At 45.4% G+C, this 26,247-nt stretch overlaps 1 protein-coding gene across 1 annotated transcript in view; it reads right to left on the minus strand.

The window, feature by feature from the left end:
• Nucleotides 1–2,611: 2,611 nt before the first annotated feature.
• Majin (membrane anchored junction protein) overlaps nucleotides 2,612–26,247 on the minus strand; it is a 28,441-nt gene continuing 4,805 nt past the window's right edge. Inside the window, exons 3-7 of the mRNA XM_042676096.1 lie at nucleotides 15,503–15,582; nucleotides 12,648–12,711; nucleotides 7,188–7,260; nucleotides 4,412–4,520; nucleotides 2,612–2,676 (exon numbers count right to left, since the gene is read on the minus strand). Coding sequence (XP_042532030.1) covers nucleotides 2,631–2,676; nucleotides 4,412–4,520; nucleotides 7,188–7,260; nucleotides 12,648–12,711; nucleotides 15,503–15,582 — 372 coding nt within the window. The 3' untranslated portion in view covers nucleotides 2,612–2,630. The remainder of the gene's footprint in view (nucleotides 2,677–4,411; nucleotides 4,521–7,187; nucleotides 7,261–12,647; nucleotides 12,712–15,502; nucleotides 15,583–26,247) is intronic.

A 26,247-nucleotide genomic window follows, 5' to 3' on the forward strand; every position in this document is an offset into this window, starting at 1 on the left:
CAGAGGCGAGGTGGAAGACAGCCTGAGCTGCTGAGGGGGTGAGAGGCTGCTGTCTAGACACCTGGGTTCTGCTGTTCTTGTGACCTTGGGCAGTCACTTCCTGGCTCAGGCCCTTGCCCACACCCTGCCTTAGAAGGACTCAGTTGGGCCTGGGTCCCTTCCTGACTGGGGAGGGGATGCCAGGATCTAGGGACATCTCACCAGTGCGGATCCTCAGTGGTGCTGGGTGGTAGAGCACAGCGGGGGCACTGAGTGCATTCAGAGCCTCCCTTCCAGTATTCAGTGAATGTCTGCTCATTCTGAAGGGCTCTGAGCTACAGGTTCCCTTGGAATAGCAGGAACATGACTCCTGAAAGAGCCTGAAGCTGTCAACTTCAGCAAATCTATGTAGTCCAACTCCTAATTCCAGTTTTTTGTTGTTGTTGTTGCTGGTTATGGGGCTTGAACTCTGGACCTGAACACTGTCCCTCAGCAATTCAACCCAAGGCTAGTGCTCTACTACTTGAGCCACATCACCACTTATCGTTTTCTGGTGGTTTATTGGAGATAACAGTTTCACGGCCTTTCCTGCACGGGCTGGTTTTGAACCTTGATCCTCAGATCTCAGCCTCCTGAGTAGCTAGGATTACAGGCATGAGCCACTGGTGCCCACCTCCAACTCCAGTTTTAAAAGCAAGGCTACTAAGGCTCAGAGGAGAAAGTTGCTGAAAATCACAGCTAATTAAGCAGACTGATATGACTGTCCAGCCATACTGCTGAGTTATGCTTGAGACAATGATATGGCAAGCACTGGGCACCAGTGGTACATACCTGTAATCTTAACTACTCAGGAGGCTGAGATTTGAGGATCACAGTTTGAAGCCAGCTCCAACAGAAATGTCTAGGAGACTTGGCAGTTAACCAGAAAAATGCCAGGATAGTGGCATGGTTCAAGTGGTAGAGTGCCAGCTCTGAGTGAAAAGATAAAAGCCTAAGGATCTGAATTCAAGCTCTGGTACCAGTATTTTAAAGATAAAAATGAAAAAAAAATGTGGTAAATTGAGAAACAAAAGGTCCTAGTTAGCAGAGATCAGAAGGAGGCAGTCTAGGAGCTCACCAAATCTACCCACTCCCACACCCCCATTTTTCCAGATGAAGTAATGAGCTCAGAGAAGAACCGTTTTCCCAAGGCCTGAGTCAGGGTGGGTGGGGTGCTCAAACCTCCAGACTGACTTGTGCTTTTCAGCAGGCCATGTTTAGGTTAACAGGGCAAAGACAGTAAATACAGTTAAGAAGAATTGGTGTCATGTCACTCGTAAGCCTCAAATAGCTATACCCTATGGCATCCCCTTCCCTGTACTGGTCCTGAGTCAATTTCCAGGCCCTCCCACAGTGACCCACCTCCTCTCTCTGCTGAAGGTAGAGGAGGGCTCAACAGGGCTGCCCCCACTCCCCCACTCATTAGGAACCCTCTGGCATGTGACAAGAGATTAGCAGTTTAAAGCTCACTACCTCACAGGCAGCCCATTCTAATTCTGGACATCTCAAATAGTTAAAAAGTGATTCCTTTGTTCTGAGCTAAAGTGAGTTTCCCTCAATTATTTTGGTTCTTGGAGCACACAAGTCTAAGATCTGTCTCAGACGGGCCTCTGGCTGAAGACAGCTTGGATGCCTTGACTGTTCCAGGGGCCCTAACTTGCACTGCCTGCTTCCTCATCTGATAAACAGTGTGACCCACCAGAGACCAGAGTGACAGACATCTGGGAGCATTTGTCTGTGGAGGCGACGCTGAACTGGGGAAGATGTCATATCTTTTGGAGCAGGGCTCAGGACAGTGAGTCTTCCCCTAATCCCTGGCAGGAAGCTGGGATCAGGTACAGACTCCTCTGCCCAGTGTGACTCTGGAACCAGCAGCCAGGTGACCAAGGGGAAGGTCTATGCATGGCTTCCTCTGTTTGTTCTCTCTTACTTTCTACTTGACCAAATACAATCAATAATACTTCAAGTGTAATTTATTGAAGTTAGAATCCTAAGGTGCTAGAGACACTGCCTGAGGGCTATTCTCAGACTAGAATATTTTAGAAAGTCTCAATTTTTTTTCTAGTTGTGGGGCTTGGACTCAGGGCCTAGGCCCTGTCCCTGAGTTGTTTTTTTTTTTTTTTTCTCCTCTCAAAGCTAGTGCTCTACCACTTTGAGCTATAGTGCCACTATCAGTTTTCTGGTAGTTAACTGGCGATAAAGAGTATCACAGACTTTCCTGTTAGGGCTGGCTTTCAACCACAATCTTTAGATCTCAGCCTTCTGAGTAACTAGGATTAGTGGTGTGAGCCCTCAGCTCCCAGCTTCCTTAATGTTTTAGACAAGACAAAACTAAAGCAAAACAAAGAGGACTTAATATGGGCCCCTAATCTCTGTAACTAAAGAGAGAAGTCACAAGAAAAGTATGAAAGCTGGGTGTGGTAGCCCGTGCTTGTAATCCCAGCACTTGGGAAGCTGAGGGAGGAGGGTTGACAGCTGGCTAGCATAGGCTGCACAACAAAATACTGTCTCCAAAAATAAAAGGAGAACCAAAAAAGGAAAAGGATGGAGTTGGAGAGGGAATGCTTCAGGCAGGAGACCCCCTTTCCACTGTTGTGGGGCATCGAGAAGACTCACTGGTTGCTCTTCTTGAAGAAATACCGGAAGGGGAAGAGAGTGCTGCAGGAAGGAGAATAATAGATAGGCTGAGACTGAGATCTCTTTCCCCTCTCTGCTTCCCATTAGTACCTCATTAGTCAGGGCATTTTGCTCTGGGGAACCAATGAATGGAAATTCAAGTCTGGAACAGCATTTGAGAAGGTGCCTAAATTAGATTATACTCAGGAGGGGAAAATAAAGGAAAAGGATTGCGGTAGGATGGATGGGCTCCGTGACTGAGGGATATGTTCACTGCCCTCTGCAGAAAGAATTGTGGAGACACAACCTGGATTCAGAGGGGAGAATGGAAACTTTTCAGTAACCAAATCTTTTTTTTTTTTTTTTCCAGTCCTGGGACTTGAACTCAGGGCCTGGGTACTGTCCCTGAGCTTCTTTTTGCTCAAGGATAGCACTCTGCCACTTGAGCCACAGCACCTCAGTAACCAAATCAAAAACCCAAGTAAAATAGGAATAGTCTCAGGCTGCACACTGGCACATCTGAGTGGGGATGAATTGCACAAAAATGAGCCAGTGGCTCACATCTGAAATCCTACCTATGTGGGAGGCTGGGTGAGATCTGAGGATCTTACTTTGAAGGGAGCCAGGCAGGAAAGTCTGTGAGACACTTATCTCTAATTAAAAACCAAAGGCCAGAAGTGGAGTTGTATCTCAAGTGTTCCCCAGCCTTGAGCAATAAACAAAAACAACAACAAAAAAACCTTAGGGAGGAGCTGAAGGTGGCTCAGTGGTAGAGTGCTTGCCTCGTGTGCATGAGGCCTTGGGTTCCATTCCTCAGCACCACATAAGCAGAAAAAGCCAGAAGTGGTGCTGTGGCTCAAGTGGTAGAGCGCTAGCCTTAAGCTGAAGAGCTGAATGACAGCACCTAGGCCCAGAGTTCAGGCCTCACGACTGACCAAAAAAAAAACAAAACAAAAAAACCTCAGGGATAGACCTACCCAGTCTGAGTTCAAGCCCTAGGACCAGCACTAAAAAAAAAAAAAAAAAGGAAAAAAGAAAAGGAAGACACTTTTTTTCTTTTCCCCATCCTGGTGCTTGAACTCGGGGCTTGGGCACTGCCCCTGAGCTTCTTTTGCTCGAGGCAACTCTACCACTTGAGCCACAGCACCACTTCCAGCTTTTTCTGTGAGGAATTGAATCCAGGGCTTTTTGCACGCTAGGCAAGCACTTACCACTGTGCCACATTCTCAGCCAAGACAATCTTTATTAAAATCAAAATTAGGCTCGGTGTGGTATCTCAAAGGCTGGGCTATAATCCTAGCTACTTGTGAAGCAAAGAAAGGAGGTTTGAGGTCAATCTGGGCAATAAAGTTAGTGAGGCTTTCTCAAAGGACAAATCATTCCTGGTGGTACACCACTGTAGTTCCAATAGGAATGCAGGAAGCACAGGAAGGAGTTCACAGTCCCAGGCTGGTCTGGGCAAAAAGCACGAGACTTTATCTGAGAAATAACTAAAACACTAAAGCAAAAAGAGTGGGGGCATGGATCCTATGGTAGGGGACCTACCTAGCAAGGATGAAGCTCTCAGGTCTAAACCCCAACAACAAAAAAACCAAAAACCAGAAACAAAACAAAATCTAACCCCAACCATACTGGAACCATTGCTTTCATCTCATTTCCATGATCCATCTCAACAGAATTAAGAAACTTCAGCAAGTAATCTGCTTTCTTCTTTATTCCCTCTCCCTGCAAGACTCAGGAGATGAGCTCTTAGCTTAATAGCAGAAGGGTGTCTTACCTCAAAAACCCAAAGAAGCCACTAGTTCCTTGCTTTTTTGGTGGAGGAGGGGTGTTCTGCAGCACTGACAGGACACTTGGCTCTGGCAGGCCATATCCCCACTTAGAATCTGTAAAGAAAACACTCAGGCAGGAAAAGGGCCTGTCATGGCCTACTTTCATCTGAGGAGAGATGGCAGAGCAGCCTCACACCAAGGTTTATTTAAAGCCAGGTGAATTGTTTGTTCTGACCTTTCCAATTTCATCTCAGCTCAGTAATATTCTATTCTGACTTTGGAGTTTTCAATATCGTGAGATATTGACATAGCTCAAATACCAGCCTATAGGTGGTATGTTATTTGTGTGTGTGTGTGTGTGTGTGTGTGTGTGTGTGTGTGTGTATGACACCTCAGAGCTGTGTGTGTGTGTGTGTGTGTATGACACCTCAGAGCTTCACACTTGATAGGTTGGTATTCTACCAGTTGAGCTACACTTCTAGTCCTGATATTTTTTAGGTCATTCGTGGGACTTGAACTGAGGGCCTGGGCACTGTCCCTGAGTTCTTTCTAGTCAAGGCTAGTACTCTACCACTTTGAGCCACAGCTCTACTTCTGATTTTCTGGTGTTTAGTTGGAGATAAGAGTCTCACAGACTTCCTTCCTAGGCTGGCTTTGACCCATGATTCTCAGATCTTAGCCTCCTGAGAAACTAGGATCACAGGCGTGAGCCACCAACACCCAACTCTTTTTTTTTTCTTTTTTTTTTGGTCGGTTGGGGCCTGAACTCTGAGCCGGGGCGCTGTCCCTCAGTTCTTCAGCTCAAGAGAGTGGTAGCTAGCGCTCTACCACTTGAGCTACAGCACCACTTCTGGTTTTTTCTACTTATGTGGTGCTAAGGAATAGAACCTAGGGCCTCATGCATGCAAGGCAAGCACTCTACTACTGGGCCACCTTCCCAGCCCATCTTTGTTTCTTTGTCTAATCTTTTTTTTTTTTTTGCCAGTGATGTCCCTCAGCTCTTCAGCTCAAGGCTAGCACTCTACCACTTGAGCCACAGCGCCACCTCTGGCTTTTTTTCTTTTTGCTATGTGGTGCTAAGGAATCGAACCCAGGGCCTCAGGCATGCAAGGCAAGCACTCTACCACTGAGCCATCTTCCCAGCCCCATCTTTGTTTTTTTGAAGATGGGAGTCTTATAGACTTTTCTGCCAGGGTTGGCATCAGACCATGATCCTCCAGATCTCAGCCTCTTAAGTAGCGAGAATTATAGGTGTTAGCCACTTGTGCCTGGCAAGCTGATATGTTTTCACATGGAATGACAACTGGTCCAAATACTCACTTTCATGCAGCCCTACAACCTGCTTCTATACCCACAGCTCCACTTCTGTGATAACTGTAGCCCACACTGAGTCCTCATGCTGGGTAAAAGATGAGAAAGTTGAGCCTAGTGCCAGTGGTTCATGCCTGTAAACCTACTCAGGAGGCTGAGATCTGAGGATCAAGATTCAAGACCAGACCACAGATAATGTCTGTGAGAATTTTTTTTGGTTGGTCGTGGGGCTTGAACTTTGGGCTTAGGCGCTGTCCCTCAGCTCTTCAGCTCAAGGCGAGTGCTCTACCGCTTAAGCTACAGAGCCACTTTCGGTTTTCTGGTGGTTTATTGGAGATAGGAGTCTCACGGTCTTTCCTGCCTGGGCTGGTTTTGAACCGCAACCCTCAGATCTCAGCCTCCTGAGTAGCTAGGATTACCAGCATGAGCCACCAGCGCCCAGCTTGTGAGACTCTTATCTCCAATTAACCACCACCAGAAGTCCAGCTGTAGCTCAAGTAGTAGGCATTATCCTTGAGCGCAAAGCTAAGAGATAGTGCTTAGGGCCTTAGTTCAAGTCCAAGGACTAACATACATAGAAGAAAGAAAGGAAAAAAGGAGGGCTGGGAAGGTGGCTCAGTGGTAGAGCGCTTGCCTTGCATGCCTGAAGCCCTGGGTTTGATTCCTCAGCACCACATAAGCAAAAAAAAAAAAAAAAAAAAGCCGGAAGTGGCACTGTGGCTCAAGTAGTAGATCACTAGGCCTTGAGCTGAAGAGCTGAGGGACAGCGCCCAGGCCCAGAGTACAGGCCCCACAACCGAACCCCCCCCCAAAAAAAAGAAAGGAAAAAAGGAAGGAAGGAAGGTAGAGAAAGAGAGAAGAAAAGAAAGAGAAAAAAGAGAGAGAAAGAAAACCGGGCACTGGTGGCTCACGCCTGTAATCGTAGCTACTCAGGAGGCTGAGATCTGAGGATCACAGTTCAAAAACAGCCTGGGCAGGAAAGGCGGTGAGACTCTTATCTCCAATAAAACACCAGAAAACTGGAAGTGGTGCTGTGACTCAAGTGGTAGAGCCTTGAGCTGAAGAGCTCAGGGACAGCACCCAGGCCTAGAGTTCAAGCCCCACGACCAACAACAACAAAAAAAAAAAAAAGAAAGAAAAGGGAAAACTAGACCTTTCAATTTTCCTACAAAACTTTCCATCTTATTCAGAAATGCTTTGAAACCATGGGAACATCAATTTCACCATCAGAAATACAGGAAGGGGCATGCTGCCTCCTTTCACTACTTAAGGAAGTAGGAGTGGGGCTTCTGTGATTCCAGGATTGGCACCAGACTGGAGAATGGCCAAAGGTATCTCACCCACACAGGAACGAGGCACATTGCCCAAGGGTGCCTAAATGCAGAGAGCTGTGCCACTTTGCTCAGCCAAGCATTATAGGGAGCCAGATGGTTATTAAAGGAGAATAAGCATGAATCCTCTACAACTTACCTTGTTCCTGGATGTCAGGGATATCAAAGGCTGGGGTCTCCTGCCATTCCTGCTGGGTTTCTCTTTCCCTGTTCTGATAAGAAAAGTCTTAAATTTTATCCTGTTAGGGCCCAGGATATGAATGCTATTTCACATCAGCACTGGGGCCTAGTTTCTGACTGGCCAAGCAGGCCCTATATTTCCTTCTATACAATTGTCCTTTTTCATTTCACATCCAAGCACTTCCTCTCTAAAACCACATGCTTCAGAAGCAGAGAACAAATAAAGCTACAGTTACCTTCCATGCCCAGTTACCTCCCACTGCTGAGTACCTGCTATTCTGACAAAACATTGGGGTTTCAGAAACCAGAGGATCTTAATGCCACCTTGGAGAAACGCATGATGCATGAGGTAAAGCACACCTAAACTGTGTACTGCAGGACACAGAGAGAGGCTGCCTGCAAGGGTTGCCGAGGGCTCGAGCAGAGCGGTAGCAGCTGTCAAGGAAGACCTCACAAGGGAAGTGACATTTGGATAGGGACTTGATGGACATGTGGGATTTGTCATAATAAGGGTGAGGAGCTGGTCAGTGAGAGCAGGGTATTCCAGACAGACACATGTAAAAGGGCATGATGCCATTAACAAGTAAATATAATCAGCATGGCTAGAGCCGGGTGCAGCGAAAACATGACTAGGGTATTAGCAGCCAGCATCAATGCAATGCAATCTTACTGTTTTCCTGTGAGCCTCTGCTTGGTGGAAATTCCTTTATACTTTGAAGAGGACATCCTACAACCTGCTTCCGCACCCATAACATTTCCCAGCAAATGCCCTGATAGTCAGAAATGTGCTACACATATTGTCTTTGGGAATTTGCCAGCTGGACACACCCCTTACCCAGCAGAGCAGGAAGGCTGACTGCCCAGCAGCACGCACATGCCTCAGATGTGTTCTGAGGAATTCTGGAGCAGGGTAGGGCTGGGCTGGCAGATACAGGAGGCCCCTAGAAAATTCGGGATGAATTCCCTTCCAAGCAGAAGCTTCAAATTAGGATGGAGAAATCTTTGAGGTAGTTTTCCTTTTCGTTTGTCTGTCTGTCTGTCTTTCTTTTTCTTTTTCTTTTTTTTTTGCTAGTCCTGGGGCTTGAACTCAGGGCCTGGGCACCTGTCTCTGAGCTACTTTTGTTCAAGGCTAGCACTCTACCACTTGAGCCACAGCACCACTTCTGGCTTTTTCTGTTTCTGTGGTACTGAGGAATGGAACCCAGGGCTTCATACATACTAGGCAAGCACTCTACTCTAAGCCACATTCCCAGCCCTGGTAGTTTTCTTCATAAATCACTCAGATCCTAGATCACAGCAGCAGTCTCTAAGTCACATTCCTATAAACACAGAGGAGCACCATGAGGAAGAGGAACTTTCTTACCTCTTCCAGACAGTGGTTTCTGGCTTATGACTCAAGACCATTCATACAAATATAATAAGCTATGCTTTGGGACTTCAGTCCTACTGCAGAGAGTAGCCCTAATAACCAACAGAATAGCATCTCTATGGGTGGTAGTAGGATCAGAAGGAAAAGGCTTTAGGGGAGAGATGCACCTAGACCCAGGAACTTCTTCCTACCAAGTGTAGCTTTTGAGCTCTGTGCTGGTGGCTCATACCTGTAATTTTAGCTACTCAGGAGGCTGAGATCTGAGGATCATGGTTTAAAGCCAGCCTGGGCAAACAAATCTGAAGACACTCTTATCTCCAATTAACCAGAAAAATGCTGGAAATGGAGGTGTGGTTCAAGTGGTAGTGGTAGAGAGTCAGCCTAGAGTGAAAAAGCCAAAAAAGCATGAGAGGGCTGGGAAGGTGGCTCAGTGGTAGAGCGCTTGCCTTGCATGCATGAGGCCCTGAGTTCAATTCCTCAGCACCACATAAGCAGAAAAAGCCAGAAGTGGCACTGTGACTCAAGTGGTAGAGCGCTAGCCTTGAGCTAAAGAGCTGAGGGACAGTGCCCAGGACCAGGGTTCAGGCCCCACGACTGGCAAAAAAAAAAAAAAAAAAAAGCATGAGACCCTGAGTTCAAGCCCCAGTGTCAGCACAAACCACAACAGCTTTGTGTTTTCCTGAATCCACTAGAGGACTTCCCAGATATGTTCAGGAAAAGAATGGACTGAAGGAAAATTAAGAGGAGCATTAGGGACATTGTACCCTGAAAACCTTTGTAGGTCAGGGCCAGATGTGTTTAGAAGTAGAGTTCAAGCAAAATGTGTGTGTGATGGGGGACAAGAACAGTCTCTTCCACTTTTTGGTCATTCATCTTCTCTCCCTGTTTTCTTTTTTTTTCTTTCTTTCTTTTTTGTCAGTCATAGGGCTTGAACTCTCGGCCTGGGCGGTATCCCTCAGCTCTTCAGCTCAAGGCTAGCACTCTACCATTTAAGTCACATTGCCACTTCTGATTTTCTGGTGGTTTACTGGAGATAAGAGTCTCATGGACTTTCCTGCCCAGGTTGGCTTTGAACCTTGATCCTCAGATTCCTTAGTAGCTAGGATTACAGGTATGAGCCACCGGTGCCTGGCTCTTTTTTCTTTTGCCAGTCCTGGGACTTGAACTCAGGACCTGGGCACTGCCCCTGAGCTTCTTTTGCTCAAGGCTAGCACTCTACCACTTGAGCCACAGTGCCACTTCCTGCTTTTTCTGTATTTGTGGTACTGAGGAATCAAACCCAGGGCTTTAGGCATGTTAGGGAAGCACTCTACCACTAAGCCACATTCCTAGCCCTTCCCTCATTTCATCCGTCTAAAGTCAGAGTATCTAGGTCTGAGACCTAAAAGAACAAAGGAAAAGGGTCTTTCCTTCCTTTTTATTCTCCCCCAAACATCTCTCAGCAGACAAGAATTGTATTCTTCCAAGCTTTCCCCATCTAGTCTCCCAATGTGTTCAGACATGTACAATCTGCACTAGCTGTGATCCTATATCCTAACTTCTCACCAAGGAGGAAGAAAACATCAAGCACTGAACCATAGGAGCAAATGCAATTTTTCCAGCTCAAGTGACTTATACTGAGAGTCACTGTGCTCACCTTAATTTAGGAGAAGTCTTCTCCCTGGGAACAGGGTCTGTGATAGAGGCTGTCTTTGGGATTTGATTCAAAATCAATAAACATGCTCCTTTTGCTCAGTTTTGTTCTAAACCCAGAATCAAGTTGAAAAGGTAATTATGTTGAATAAGAAGCTACGAGTACTGTTCTTGAGGAGATGATGTGTCAAACTAAGAATAGGAAGGTACAAAGAGAAGAGAGTGAGGGAGATGTTCCTTTAACAGCAATTATCTTGGCTGTATAAAGTATCTTTGTTCTCTAGAGCTTAGTGTACTTTCTCATTTCTTTGTATCCCTCTAAAGGATGGGAGGCATGGAAGATGACTTTCTGCCTAAAATTACACCATGCCACTTTACCATGGTGCAAAACTGAGGCCCTGTCCTTTCTACCTTCTCCCAGAGGCAGGGGTCTAGAGCCCCAAAGGTGTGCTCTGAGTCCAAGTAAATTATAAGTTCCCATAGAGAAGAAGCTAGGTTCTACATGTGTTCATGTGTGTCTTAGTACCCATACAATGTCTTATAAATAGGAAAGAGGATAGTGGTTTAGATACTATAATTGCTTTGTTTTTCTACTTAAAAAACATGTTTTAGGGGCTGGGGACTGGTGGTTCACATCTGTAATTCTAGCTACTCAGGAGGCTAAGATCTGAGGATCATGATTGAAAGCCAGTCAGGGCAGGGAAGTCCATGAGAATCTTATCTCCAATGAACTACAAAAAAACTAGAAGTGGAGCTGTGGCTCAAGTGGTAGAATACTAGCCTTGAGACAACAACGACAACAAAACACCACAAACTCAGGGACAGAGCCCAAGCTATGAGATCAAATCCCAGGACCAGCACACACAAAAAATGTTTTAGGGAATTGCTATGTTTTCTAAGGTGGCCTCAAGAACTACTGTAATCCTGTTCATGCAGTTGCTGTACTCCAAGCTCCAGGAAAAGCACAATGCTCTTTCTTCTTGTCTGAGCTCCTTAAGTGCCTCTGAACTCCTCTGGGAAGCCTTCCCTCATGGCCTCTTTGTGTTCCCTCTGTGCCCTGTGCTTGCTTCTGCCCCTAACTTTAGGGGGATGCATGATACTCTAACTACCTGGTACACAATTGACCAGTGAAAATATGTTTGACAAATGCTTATGTAAGTGTTTGTTCATAACTGATCAGGTTGCGGTCCTGAGGGGTTAAGGAAAGGAGCTGTCAGTTTCTATGACTTAGGGTCAGATCTATTTTAGAGATACAAATAAGAACTAAGGCCATACCTTTAAGATATATCTAACAGCTATTTAAAGAGGGGATAAGCTGGGCACTGTTGGCTCACACCTTAATTCTAGCTACTCAAGAGGCTGAGAACTGAGGATTGGGGTTCAAAGACAGTCTGGCCAGGAAAGTCCATGAGACTCTTACCTCTAATTAACCATCAAAAAGCCAGAAGTAGGGTCTGGGAAGGTAGCTCAGTGGTAGAGTGCTTGCCTTGCATGCATGAGGCCGTGGGTTTGATTCCTCAGCACCACATAAGTAGAAAAAGCCAGAAGTGGGGCTGAGGCTCAAGGGGTAGAGCACTAGTCTACAGCTGAAGAGCTGAGGGACAGCGCCCAGGCCCAGAGTTCAGGCTCCACGACTGACAAAAAACAAAAAAACAAAAAAGCCAGAAGTGGAGCTATGGCTCAATCGGTAGAGTGCTAGCCTTGAGCAAAAATACTCAGGGACAGCACCCAGGCCCCGAGTTCAAGTCCCAGGACCAGACAAACAAACATACATTAAAAAAAAAGAAAACAAAACCTAGACAGTCCCAGGCTCAGACCCAAGTGTAGATGAAGGCAAATGATTTCTTTTCTTTCTTTTTTTTTTTTTTTTTTGGGGGGGGGGGGGTCCGGTCGTGGGGCCTGAACTCGGCCTGGGCCCTGTCCTTCAGCTCTTCAGCTCAAGGCTAGCGCTCTACCACTTGAGCCACAGCGGCGCCACTTCCAGCTTTTTCCTTTTTGCTTTTCTTTTTTCTTTTTGTGGTCCTGAGGAATCCAACCCAGGGCCTCAGGCATGCAAGGCAAGGGCTCTACCACTGAGCCACCTTCCCAGCCCCAAGGCAAATGATTTCTATAGCCAAAGTTCTCCACTGGATGCCACCTCCATTCAGTACAGACCTATTTCCTTACTTCAACTGCCGAGTACAAGAAACAGCCTTTTAACTTGAGAAGAGAGATCCTTTTAACAAACGGATTCCTCATGTGTGTACTATGCAGCCACACTGGGGATGAGTTGGTTGTGGCAAGGCCAGAATGGTTGAATGCTGTTCCGCAGTGAAACCTGAGAATGAGTTCAGTCAATTTAACCTGCAGCAAGAGGTGTAGGTAACAGGAATCCTGACCTGTAACAGAGAAGGAACAGCCAAAAGCCTCCATGCTTACCCTCCTGGATTCCACTGGGGGCTTCTTTTTGTTCAGGCCTTGGCTGGAAGTCTCCATCTTGGCCCTGAGGAATTGTTAGTGGTTAGTGATGGTGGCAACATTACCGCATTCAAGCATATGTAGCCTGAATGAATATTTCAGCAGGTTGGCTATTTTTATACCACTCCTGGCTGGCAGGAAAAATGGTGTGGCCAAATTTTCTTTGGGTGCTGCTTTAATTCACAATAGAATTCCAGTTTGAGATATTTAAGTGCATGACATTTCAAAAAGAAAAATGTAACTGACAGAAGTTACCAGATTCTGAAATACTTGATTGTACATAAAAACCCAGAAGAAGGGAAGAGCTAAGGTCACACCTCTATGAAATTCCCTTTCTCAGCTCTGAGTTTCCCTCACTCCACTGGCTTGGAACAGAACTCCCTGCTTGAGGTTGACATGCATCTGGAAGGCACAGATCAGGTCTTCATGGTTTTCCCGTGCTATTCCTGAATGTCTAAGGGTCCATACAATCCAATCATATCACCTCAAAAGAGCAGTGGCTTTCTGTGAATGTGGGGTGAAAGTACCTAGGGCTAGGCTGAAAAGCACACCAGGCCTCTCTGGATACTAAGACTAACTAACTTGTCTTTCCAACTCAACTGTCCTTGATAGAAAATCCAAAGAATAAGATCGGTGTTGGTGGCTCATGCCTGTAATCCTAGCTACTCAGGAGGCTCAGATCTGAGAATTGCAGTTTGAAGCCAACTCAGGCAGGAAAGTTTATGGACTCTTATCTCCAATTCATTACCAGAAAGCCAGAAGTGGTACTGTGGCTCAAAGTGGTAGAGTGCTACCCTTGAGCAAAAAAAGCTCAGTGCCCAGGCCCTGCGTTCAAGCCTCATGACTGACAAAAAATAAAAAATAAAAAAAAAATAAAATATAAACATCCTCCAAAACAGTGCCATCCATATGTTGGGATGTGCTTAAAATTCCCTGCAACAATTCATATCCCACTAATAACTGAAATGGATATTTTTAAACATATATAGTCTACCTATATTGCGCTTAATGTTTCAGAGAAGCTTAAAAGCCACTGGTGGCTCACATTACAATCCTAGCTATTCGAGGAGCTAAGATTTGAGGATCACAGTTTGAAGCCAGCCTGTACTGGCTGTAAGACTCTTTTTTTTTTGCCAGTCATGGGACTTGAACTCTGGGCCTGGGCGCTGTCCCTCAGCTCTTCAGCTCAAGGCTAGCACTCTACCACTGGAGCCACAGCGCCACTTCTGGCTTTTTCTGTTTATGTGGTGCTGAGGAATTGATCCCAGGGCCTCATGCTTGCAAGGCATGCACTCTACCGCTGAGCCACCTTCCCAGCCCCATGGCTATAAGACTCTTATCTTTATCTTAGGTGGCTCAGTGGTAGAGCTCTTGCCTTACATGCATGAGGCCCTGGGTTCAATTCCTCAGCACCACATAAGCAAAAAGAAAAAAAAAGCCAGAAGTAGCACTGTGGCTCAAGTGGTAGAGTGCTAGCCTTGAGCTGAAGAGCTGAGGGACAGCGCCCAGGCACAGAGTTCAGGCCCCACGACCGGACCCCCCTCACCAAAAAAAAAAAAAGCAAAAAAAGACTCTTATCTTGGGGACTGGGAAGGTGGCTCAGTGGTAGAATGCTTGCCTTGCATGCATGAGGCCCTGGGTTCGATTCCTCAGCACCACATAAGCAGGGAAAAAAAAAGCCGGAAGTGGCACTGTGGCTCAAGTGGTAGAGTGCTAGCCTTGAGCTGAAATGCTGAGGAATGGTGCCCAGGCCCAGAGTTCAGGCCCCACGACTGGACCCCCCCCCCAAAAAAAAAGACTCTTATCTTCAAGTAACAACCAAAAAAGCAGGAAATGGAGCTATGACACAAATGGCAGAGCACCAACTTGGAGTGAAACCACAAGGGAGAGCAAGAGGACTTGAGTTCAAGCCCTAGTACTGGCAAAAGGAAGGAAGAAAAGAGGGTGGGAGGGAGGGAGGGAAGGAAAAAAGCAAAGAAGGGAGGAAGGAAGAAGAAAGGAAGGAGGGAGGCACACACAGAGGGAGGGAGAGAGGGAAGGAAGAAAGGAGCGAGGAAAGGAACGAAGGAGGAAAGAGAGAAGAAACGTACTGAAAAAGGGAAATTATATATACAGTTATTATATATATATACATAGTTATTATATACACATATACATATATATATATATATATAGTTGTTGTTACTGGTCATAGGGCTTGAACTCTGGGCCTGGGCACTGTGCCCCAGCTCTTCAGCTCAAGGCTAGGGTGTCTACCACTTGAGCCACAGCACCACTTCTGGTTTTCTGATGGTTAATTGGAGATAAGAGTCTTACTTACATTCCTGCCCAGGCTGGCTTTGAACCGTGATCCTCAGATCTCAGCCTCTTGAGTAGCTAGGATTACAGGCATGAGCCATCAGTACCTGGCTCCGAGAATTATATTTTAACTTTTCCAAGGTTTTCCCAGTTGTAGGTTTTTTTTTTTGTAGTTGTTGTTTTAACATTGAGTTCAGTTTCTTACATTTTTTTCCCCCCAGTACTTAGGAATCGATTTCAGAGCCTCACACATGCTAAGCAAGAGCTTTAGCTTTAGCTCTGATCTATATCCCTAGAAAAGGCTTCATTTTGATGAAAGTACTCTCTGTATTTTGCCGAAAAAAGGGACTGTGTTCAAATTACATTGCAAATATCAACTCACTTCCTTGCTGTAACCTACCCATTGGAATGGGCAGATTACTCATGAAGCCCCAAAGGAAAGTGACTTGCCCAAGGACAAGATACAGGTGGCAAAGCCTGCCTGGGAAGCAAGAAGTAGCCTCTCCAACACCACTGACCTGTGCGGCTCTGGCCTGCTGGGGGAACCGGGCTCCTCTGATAGTTTTCGTTTCCTCATTGTAGCTTCTGCTGCTTTCTTCTCAGCTAGGTCCTAGGGAAGAACCACACTCCTGTAACCCCTCCTTTTCCAGAACGGCTCACAGTTAGAAGACACAGTGAAGACAATTCCCCATTTATTTTATTTTATTTTGTTTTGTTGGCCGTGGGACCTGAACTCTGGGCCTGGGCGCTGTCCCTCAGCTCTTCAGCTCAAGGCTAGCACTCTACCACTTGAGCCACAGCACCATTTCCGACTTTTTCTGCTTATGTGGTGCTGAGGAATCAAACCCAGGGTCTCATGCATGCGAGACAAGCGCTCTACCACTAAGCCAACTTCCCAGCCCCAATTCCCCATTTTTAAATTGCCAAATGCAAATGGCTTTGCAGCAAGGATTGCTGTTCCATTAGATACAACAAATGGAGCCAGAGGAAAACATAGTTTTTTGTTTTTAATTTTGATGGGGCTGGGGCAGGCACTGAGCAGTAAAGGCAGAGGAGGGGATAAGAAGAGCATTTTGGAGACAACAGAAGCAATTGAGGCAATTCCATTTTGTTCAGACAAGGCAAACTTACCAATCCAGGAGAAGTGTTGTTGATTGACTTCCCTACAACAGAAAATTCGAATGTCAAAGTGGATAAATCTGCTTGGATTTCAAGCTGTATCTACTTCTTGGAACTGGTACCAGACAAAACCTCCTCATGGGGCTGGGAATGTAGCTTAGAAGACACAGTGAAGACAATTCCCCATTTATTTTATTTTATTTTGTTGGCCATGGGACCTGAACTCTGGGTCTGGGTGCTGTCCCTTCACTCTTCAGCTCAAGGCTTGCATTCTACCACTTGAGCCACAACACCACTTCTGATTTTTCTGTTTATGTAGCGCTGAGCAATCAAACCCAGGACCTCATGCATGCAAGGCAGGCACTCTACCAATGGGCCACCTTCCCAGCTCTATTATTTATATTTAATACTTTAAAAAATCTTAATGAGAGCCAGACACAGGTGGCTCATACCTGTAATCCTACCTACTCAGGAGACTGAGATCTGAGGATCACAGTTCAAAGCCAGCCTGGGCAAGAAAGTCCATGAGACTCTTATCACCAATTAACCACCAGAAAGCTGAAGGTGGCACTGCAGCTCAAAGTGCTACAGCATTAGCCTAGAGCAAGTGAGCTCAAGGACAGCGCCCAGGCCCTGAATTCAAGCCCTACAACCAACAAAAACAAAAACAAAAACCTCAATATGTTGGCCAGACTTAGAACTGTTGATGGACATATAACAACCAGGTAAATATCAAACCACACAGCCAAATCCAGCCAGATATCAGTCAGGATCATGGGAATCCAATCCAGTGCATGGGAGGTATGTGTGCAGGTGGTCCTTAGCCAAGTGGAATCTTAGAGACTGGTCACCCTAAACCTCCTCAAAGATCTAAGGCAAGATCTTCAGGCGAAGCCTCTCATCCTGCTCCCATCCCCAACCTCCACAGTCTCCTCCACCCCCCAAAAAAAAGATAACAAAGAAGTTTACAAAAGTTTTTTTAAAAATCTCAGTGATGGGCTGGGAAGGTGGCTCAGTGGTAGAGCACTTGCCTTGCATGCCTGAGGCCCTGGGTTCGATTCCTCAGCACCATATAAGCAAAAAGAAAAAATCCAGAAGTGGTACTGTGGCTCAAGTGGTAGAGCGCTAGCCTTGAGCTGAAGAGCTGAGGGACAGTGCCCAGGCCCAGAGTTCAGGCCCCATGACCGGACCAAAAAAAAAAAACTCAGTGAGATAGCTATTAGTATGATTCTTCTCCACTTCACTAGGTGGCACAGAAAGATTTAAGTAATTACCTAAGGTCACACAGCTTTTTTTTTTGGTCAGTCATGGGGGTTGAACTCTGGGCTTGGGCTCTGTCCCTCAGCTCTTCAGCTCAAGGCCAGTGCTCTACCATTTGAGCTACAGCGCCACTTCCAGCTTTTCTGGTGGCTTATTGGAGATAGGAGTCTCATGGTCTTTCCTGCCTGGGCTGGCTTTGAACCACGATCCTCAGATCTCAGCCTCTTGAGTAGCTAGGATTACAGGCATGTGCCACTAGTGCCCAGCTCACACAGCTTTTAAATGGCAAAGTGATGAGGTACTGAGCCAGGCTTAGAGTGTGTGTTCCAGGCCTGTGCACTGTACAGCCAGAGTCCAGTTTGGCAGAACCCCTTACCATACCCAGCTCACCCTGCTGACTGGCCTTCTTCTCTACCATCCTCACTCCTGTCATCCTACTTACCTGGTGACAGATTTTCGTGAAGCCATTTCATCTCTACATAGAGAGTGAAAACAAATGGGTAAGGGGCCAAGATGACCTTCTCATGTTTGAATTTCAGGTGGGAAACTCTCTCCCATTTGCTTTTATCTGTGAAATGGTGCTAAGGACTGAGGGAGGCTGATGTGCACCGCTGAGACGTTTTAAGGTTGGGTCTCCCTCCCTCTTTGCCCTGATCTAACCTCCAAATGTCTGTGGTCTGGCTGCTTCCATTTGAATCGACCCAAGGAGACACAGCTCATTAACAGCCTGGAAATGAAGGATACAGGGAAATACAATGAAGTGCTCCGTAACAAATGGCTGCAGATTGTCCAAGTTTCCCAAGACTGCACGGATGGAATCCTGAAAAGGAGATTTGAGGTGACGTGAATGTTGGCAAATCTCAGCCAATCTTTTCATTTACATTTTCCACTGCTTTTCACAAATCCTACATTCTAACAAAATGTAAGTGTTTGTACTTCCCTGAGCATGCCTTCTGCTTCTCTACCTCTGTGATCATGCTGTTCTCTATTCCTGAAATGCCCTCTCCACCACTGGCATCTGTCCAAATCCTAGCCATCTTGTGAGCAATCACCAACTCTAAGCTGTGATTAGCTGTTCTCAAACTTCACAGGAGTTAACATGGGCTTTTACTATATCTCACATACGTATGTTTTATTGTTTCTCTTCCTGGGAGATCTACTTGAAGTAGAATATACACCTGATTTGTCTTAGTATCCCTTCTGCAGTGTCAACTATAGTCAATGATAAATAACAAGTCAACAACAAATATATACTGAATATGAATATTTATCAATATATACTTTTATCTATCTCTTACTCAACTCAAGGCTTTTTTTAATCAGTCATGGGACTTGAACTCTGGGCCTGGGCATTGTCCCTCAGCTCAAGGCAAGTGCTCTACCACTTAAGCCATAGCATGACTTCTGGTTTTTTTCTGTTTATGTCGTGCTGAGGAGTCAAATCCAGGGCCTCATTTATAGGAGGCAAGCACTCTACCACTGAGTCACCTTTCCAGCCCTCCATTCTCTTTGAATCTGTTTGTTTTCTGTGCCAGTATTGTGACTTGAACCCAAGGCCTCATAGTTGTTATGGAGGTGCTTTAGCACTTAAGCAAAAATCCAGCTCTTCTATTTATGTTTGAGGTAGAGTTTGACATATGGCCTAAGATGGCCTCTAGCTCAAGGTCCTTCTACATCAGCCTCCTTAGTGCTGAGATAATGTGCAGCACCATGCCTGGACTAGAGCTCATAGTTTTTTTTTTTTTTTTTTTTTGGGTCTGGTCGTGGGGCCTGAACTCTGGGCCTGGGCGCTGTCCCTCAGCTCTTCAGCTCAAGGCTAGCACTCTACCACTTGAGCCACAGCGCCACTTCCGGTTTTTTTCTTTTTGCTTATGTGGTGCTGAGGAATCGAACCCAGGGCCTTGAGCATGCAAGGCAAGTGCTCTACCACTGAGCCACCTTCCCAGCCCCGAGCTCATAGTTTTTTAAATTAGCATAAATAATTTATAGAGGTTTTTCATTGTGATACTTACACACATGCATATAATGTAGTTTAATCAAATTCACCTCATCTGTATTACTCTTGTACTCCAACCCTCCTCCCCAACCTATTTTTTTTTCCCCGCCAGTCCTGGGGCTTGAACTCTGGGCCTAGGTCCTGTCCCTGAGCCTCTTTGTGCCCAAGGCTAAAACTCTACCACCTGAGCCACAGGTTACTTCTGGCTTTTTCTGAGTAGTTTATTAGAGATAAGAGTATCATGGACTTTTCCAACTTCCAACTGCGAACCTCAGAACTCAGCCTTCTGAGTAGCTAGGATTACAGGTGTGAGCCACCAGCACCCAGCTATTCCCCCACCTTTGTAACAGTTCTTAGTAGGGTCATTAGGCTACTTCATACATGTATATGATGTACTTTTATCATATCTATCCCCTTCATCATCTTCTTTCCCCCTTTCCCATCCTGTTGGTTCTGTGCCTCCACAGTCCCCCTTTTACTATCATGTCATATTTTTTTTAGGTCTGGAGTCCAAGTATGAGCTAAAATGTGATATTTGTCTGACCTTGACTTACCTGGATCAAACTGATGCTCTCCAGTTCCATCCATTTTTTAAAATTTCATTCCTATTTGTCAAGTAACATATCATTATGTATAGGGACTACATCTCCTTATCTATTCACTGGCTTTTGGTAACCTAGGCTAATTTCATGGATGGATAGGTATCTATTATATGTTGAATTACATTTATCAGGATAATATGGTAGTTTTCATTTTAGTTTCTTTTTCTTCTTTCTTCCTGGTTTTATTTTTGGTGCTACTATACACTCAGACCTTGTGCTTGCTAGACTCTACCACTTGAGCCATGTCTCTAGCCCGCTTCTATTTCAGTTATTTTTGGGATAGAGTCTCATGTTTTAGACTGCGGCTGGACTTAGATTGGGATCCTCTTTTTGTGCTTCCCAGAGTAGTTGGGATTACAGATACATACCACCACTCTCAGCTTATTAGTTGAGATTTGATCTTGCTGTGTGTGTGTGTATACGTGCACGCCAATCCTGGAGCTTAAACTCAGGGCCTAGTTACTGTCCCTAAGCTAGAGCTCTACCACTTGGGTCACAGTTCCACTTCTGGCTTTTTGGCTGGCTTTGAATAATAATCCTCAGATCTCAGCCTCCTGAGGTTAGGATTACAGGCCAACAGTGCCCTTGCTAACTTTTTGCTCATACTGGTCTTGAACAACAATCCCAAGTAAATGGGTCTATAGGTCTGGACTACCACTCCCAGCTAATTTTTAGTTTCTTTATAAGCCTCCATAACTGTTTTCCAGAGTGACTACACTTATTTACTTTCCTACTAATTGTGCATTAGAGTTCCTTTAGCTCTATTTCCTCAACCAGCATTTGTTTTTCTTGTTTTCCGATTAGGATGAAAGTGTGTCACTTTTACTTGCATTTCCTTATGGCTAAGGATGTTGAAAATTTCTTCATGTTTGCCATTTGTACTTTTTTTGGAGAACTGTCTGTTCAGTTTGCCAATTTATTAACTGGATTATTTGTTCTCTTCGTGTTTTTCTTTTTAGCTCTTTGCATTTTCTGTGTATTAATCCCCTGTCCAATGAATAGCATATAAAGATTTTTCTCCCATTATGTGGGTTGTCTTCATTCTGGTAATTGTTTCCTTTGCTGTGCAAAAGCTTTTTAATTTGATGCAACTCCATTTGTCAATTCTTGCTCTTATTTCCTGAGCAACTGGAGTCCTATTCAGAAAGTCCTTGTTTATGCCTGTACCTTCCAGTGTTTTCCCACAGTTAGGGAAAATTTCAGGCCTTACACCAAGATCTTTGATCCATTTTGAATTAATTTTTATGCAGGGTAATGCAAATCTAGGTCTTGTCTTCTCCATGTTTAATGTCCAGTTTTCTCAACACCATTTGTTGAAGAGGCTGTCTTTTAGCCAATGTACATTTTTGGCTTCTTTGTTATCTGTGTGGGTTTATTTCTGGGTCTTCTATTCTGCTGGTCCAGGTGTCTGTTTTATATGATGTTTTGTTACTACGATTCTTTAGTATAAAATCAGTATTTAAGTCAGGTATTGTGATAACTTCAGCATTAACTTTTTTTTTTGGGTCTGGTCGTGGGGGCCTGAACTCTGGGCCTCTGTCGGCGCTGTCCCTCAGCTCTTCAGCTCAAGGCTAGTGCTCTACCACTTGAGCAACAGCACCACTTCTGGCTTTTTTTCTTTTTGCTTATGTGGTGCTGGGGAATCGAACCCAGGACCTTATGCATGCAAGGCAAGCGCTCTACCACTGAGCCACCTTCCCAGCCTCAGCATTGACTTTTTTTGTGTGTGCCAGTCTTAGGGTTTGAACTCCTCTTAGGGCCCTAGTGCTGTCTCTGAGCTTTTAGTGATCAAGGCTAGCACTCTACCACTTGAACTGCAGCCCCACTTTCAGCTTTTTGGTGACATAGACTTTCTTTCTTTTTTTTTTTGGGGGGGGGGGTCCAGTCATGGGACCTTGAACTCTAGGCCTGGGCGCTGTCCCTCAGCTCTTCAGCTCAAGGCTAGCACTCTACCACTTAAGCCTCAGCGCCACTTCCAGCTTTTTCCTTTTTGCTTATGTGGTGCTGAGGAATCGAACCCAGGGCCTCATGCATGCAAGGCAAGCACATTCTACCACTGAGCCAACATCCCAGACCAGTGACATGGACTTTCTTAGCTGGCTTTGAAATACAGTCATCAGATCTCAATCTCTTGAAAAGCTAGTATTACAGATGTGAACACTGGAGTCTGGCAACCCTGATGTGTGTGTGGGGGGGGGGGAGGGGTAATGTGGTGTGTGTGTGTATGTGTGTGTGTGTGAGAGAGAGAGAGAGAGAGAGAGAGAGAGAGATAGTACTGAGGCTTGAACTCAGAGCCAGGGCACTGTCCTTTACCTTTTATACTCAAGGCTATAACTCTACAACTTGAACCACAGCTCCAATTCTGGCTTTTTGATTGTTAATTGGAGAAAAGAGTCTACTCCCCAGGGGGGCTTTGAACTTTAGTTCTCAGATCTCAGCCTACTGAGTAGCTAGGATTAGAAGCATTGATCTTGCCCAGAATTTTTTGGTTATTCACTATATATGTATATATTTGTAAGTCCTGGGGCTTGAACTAAGGCCCTCACACTGTCGCTGAGTTTCTTTTTATTTATTTATTATTATTATTTTTTTTTTTTTTTGGTCAGTCCTGGGGCTTGAACTCTGGCACTGGGCGCTGTCCCTCAGCTCTTCAGCTCAAGGTGAGCGCTCTACCACTTGAGCCACAGCGTCACTTCCGGTTTTCTGGTGGTTTATTGGAGATAAAGAGTTTCATGGAATTTCCTGCCCAGGCTGGCTTTGAACCTCGATCCTCAGATCTCAGGCTCCTCAGTAGCTAGGATTACAGGCTTGAGCCACTGGTGCCCGGCTCCTGAGTTTCTTTTGCTAAAGCCTAGCGTTCACTCTATCACTTGAGTCACAGTGCCACTTCTGGCTTTTTCTGTTTATATAGTACTAAGGAATCAAACCCAGGGCTTCATGAATGCTAGGCAAGCATTATACCAATAAGCCACATTCCCAGCCCCCCATATAAAAATTTTAATTATGTTTTTTCTATTTCTGTGAACATTAGGATTGCATTGAATCTGTACATTGCTTTCAGTAGCATATCCATGTGACAATATTAATTCTGCTGATCCATGAGCATGGGTTGTCTTTCCATCTTTTAGTGTCTTTTTGTTGTTGTTGTTGTTGTTGTTTTTCTTTTTGCTTATGTGGTGCTGAGGAATTGAACCCAGGGCCTCATGCATGCAAGGCATGCGCTCTACCACTGAGCTACCTTCCCATCCCTTCTTAAATGTTTTATAGTTTTCTTTTTCTTTTTTTTTTATGTTTTTGGGTCCGGTTGTGGGGCCTGAACTCTGGGCCTGGGCGCTGTCCCTCAGCTCTTCAGCTCAAGGCTAGTGCTCTACCACTTGTGCCACAGCACCACTTCCGGCTTTTTTCTTTTTGCTTATGTGATGCTGAGGAATCGAACCCAGGGCCTCATGCATGCCAGGCAAGTGCTCTACCACTGAGCCACCTTCCCCGCCCTTCATTGTTGGTATCTTTAAAAAGCTTGTATCCTGAGACTTTCTTTCAGAAGTGTTTATCAGATTTATGAGTTTTGATGAAGGCTGTTACGATGGCTTACTGGTAGAGTGCTTGCATTGCATGCATGAAGCCCTGGGTTCGATTCCTCAGTACCACATAAACAGAAAGAGCTGGAAGTGGTGCTGTGGCTCAAGTGGTAGAGCTCTAGCCTTGAGCACAGAGAGGCCCAGGCCCCAGGACTGATAAAAAAAAAAGTCTTGATGAAATTTTAGCATCCTTTAAGTATAGGAACATATCACTAGAGCTCACATTCCTCTCTCTCTCTCTCTCTCTGTCTCTCTCTGTCTCTGTCTGTCTGTCTGTCTCTCTTTCTCTCTCTCTCATCAATCATGGGGCTTGAACTCTGGGCCTGGGTGCTGTCCCTGAGCTCTTCAGCTCAAGGCTAGCACTCTACCACTTGAGCCATAGCATCACTGCCATTTTTCTGGTAGTTAATTGGAAATAAGAGTTATCATGGACTTTCCTGCCTGGGCTGGCTTTGAACTGCAATCTTCAGATCTCAGTCTCCTGAGTAGCTAGGATTACAGGTGTGAGCCACCAGTGCCTGGCTAGACTGCTTTTTTTTTTTTTTTTGGTCCGGTAGTGGGGCCTGAGCGCCGTCCCTCAACTCATGGGTAACGCTCTATTGCCACAGGGCCATTTCCCGCTTTGTTTTTTGCTTATGTGGTGCTGAGGAATCAAACCCAGGGCCTCATGTATGCAAGGCAAGTGCTTTACCATTGAGCCACCTTCCCAGCCCTAGACTGCTTCTTGATTACCCTCCCTCCCTCCCTTCCTCCTTCCCTTCTTTCCCTTTGTGCCAGTCCTGAGCTTGAACTTAGGACCTGGGTGCTGTCCCTGAGCTATTTTTTTGGGAGGGGGGTCCGGTTGTGGGGCCTGAACTCTGGGCCTGGGTGCTGTCCCTCAGCTCTTCAGCTCAAGGCTAGCGCTCTACCACTTGAGCCACAGCGCCACTTCTTTCTTTTTTTCTTTTTGCTTATGTGGTGCTGGGGAATAGAACCCAGGGCCTCTTGCATGCAAGGCAAGCGCTCTACCACTAAGCCACCTTCCCAGCCCCTGAGCTTTTTTGCTTAAGGATAGAACTCTACCACTTGAGTCATTGCTCCACTTTGGATTTAACTGGAGAAGAGTCTCATGGGCTTTCCTGCCCAGACTAGCTTCGAACCATGATCTTCAGCTCTCAGCCTCCTGAGAAGTGAGGATTATAGGAATGAGCTACTAGTGCTCTGCTTGTTTCTTTTTTCCTAACTTATAATGCTTTTTTTTTTTCCGGTCCTGGGGCTTGAACTATGGGCTTGGGCACTGTCCCTGAGATTTTGCTCAAGGTTAGCACTCTACTGTCACAGCACCACTTCTGACTTTTTCCGTTTAAGTCATGCTGAGGGATTGAACCCAGGGCTTCATGAATGCTAGGGAAGCACTCTAACACTAAGCCACATTTCCAGGCCCTACAATCTGTTTTTGTTTTTGCTTTAGCTGTACTAGGATTTAAACTTAAGGCTGTGCTCTTGCTTATGTTTGTTGACTGGTGCTTACCACTTGAACCATGCTTTTAGCCAGTTATTTTGGAAACAGAGTCTCCTTGACTTTTCTGCCCAGCCTGTCTTCTAGCCACACTTCTCCAGATCCCAACGTCCTGAATAGCTCATAATCTGTTTCGCTGGGATCCCAATATAAGCAAAAAACCACAAATATCAGTTTACTTTTTCTAAAAGAATGAAAGAGAATAACCTCTGCCCCCAATTTAATGAAAATAAATGAAAGAGAACATATAAAAGGTACTTTGCAGGCAGGTATAGTGACACATATTTATAATGCCACCACTCAGGAAGCTGCCTCAGGAGAATCATGATTTTGAGACTCTGTCCAAAAGTAAATCATTTTGCAAATTTTAATATGATATACAAGTGTACACAAATGCTCTCTAGCTATCATATATAGTGTGAAGGCATTACACAAATCCAGTTCTTGCCACAGTCTTGAAAACAAGCATGGCTTACTAACTCCATTAAACAGCTGAGGGAAGAGACTCAGAAAGGGGGCAGGTAACATCACACTGAGATGGTTCACACTCAGGCACTGAGTTCAGCCAGGCACTGGGCTTCATGCCTGTAAACCTAGCTATTTAGACAGCTGCAAATGGGAGGACGGTTGTTCAAAATTCACGCAGGCAGAAAAGTTCACGAGCCCCCTTTCAATGCACAGCAGGGCACTGTGGTGCACACCTGTCATCATATGCTACATCTTAAGCTCTCATTTCACAGATGAAGTGACTGAGACCCACATTGCCCAATGAATTGCCAAGGGTCACACAGCTCATTATGGTGTAGCTATTTCAGGACTGAGATCCAGGGCCAGCACCTAGAACTCTAACTCCTTACCCAATGTTTTCTCCAATTTACAAACTGTCTACCTAACTCAGTGCTCTTTCTATTGGGAGAGCTTAAAGCTAGATTTGGGCAGGCAAAAGTTGGAAATGAAGTAGGAATAAAGCAATTGCAAGTGTTTCCAATTAAAATGAAGACACAGCAGCCTTGTCTGTGTATTTACAGTTGAATTTCCTGAACATCAAGTACCAGGCAATGGCTAGATGGTGAGCTTGCCCAGAGCTCTGAGAGGAACAGTCCTCCGGAAACTTCCTCTGTGCCAGCTGCCACAAGAGATTGCTGCTATCTGGGAATACTGGTGGAGTCTTTCAGCCTTAAAGGTAACACTTCAAACCAGAATTGAGAAA

Source organism: Dipodomys spectabilis, unplaced genomic scaffold (assembly GCF_019054845.1).
Source record: "Dipodomys spectabilis isolate Male_0828 unplaced genomic scaffold, ASM1905484v1 ptg000030l, whole genome shotgun sequence".
Taxonomy (NCBI): domain Eukaryota; kingdom Metazoa; phylum Chordata; class Mammalia; order Rodentia; family Heteromyidae; genus Dipodomys; species Dipodomys spectabilis.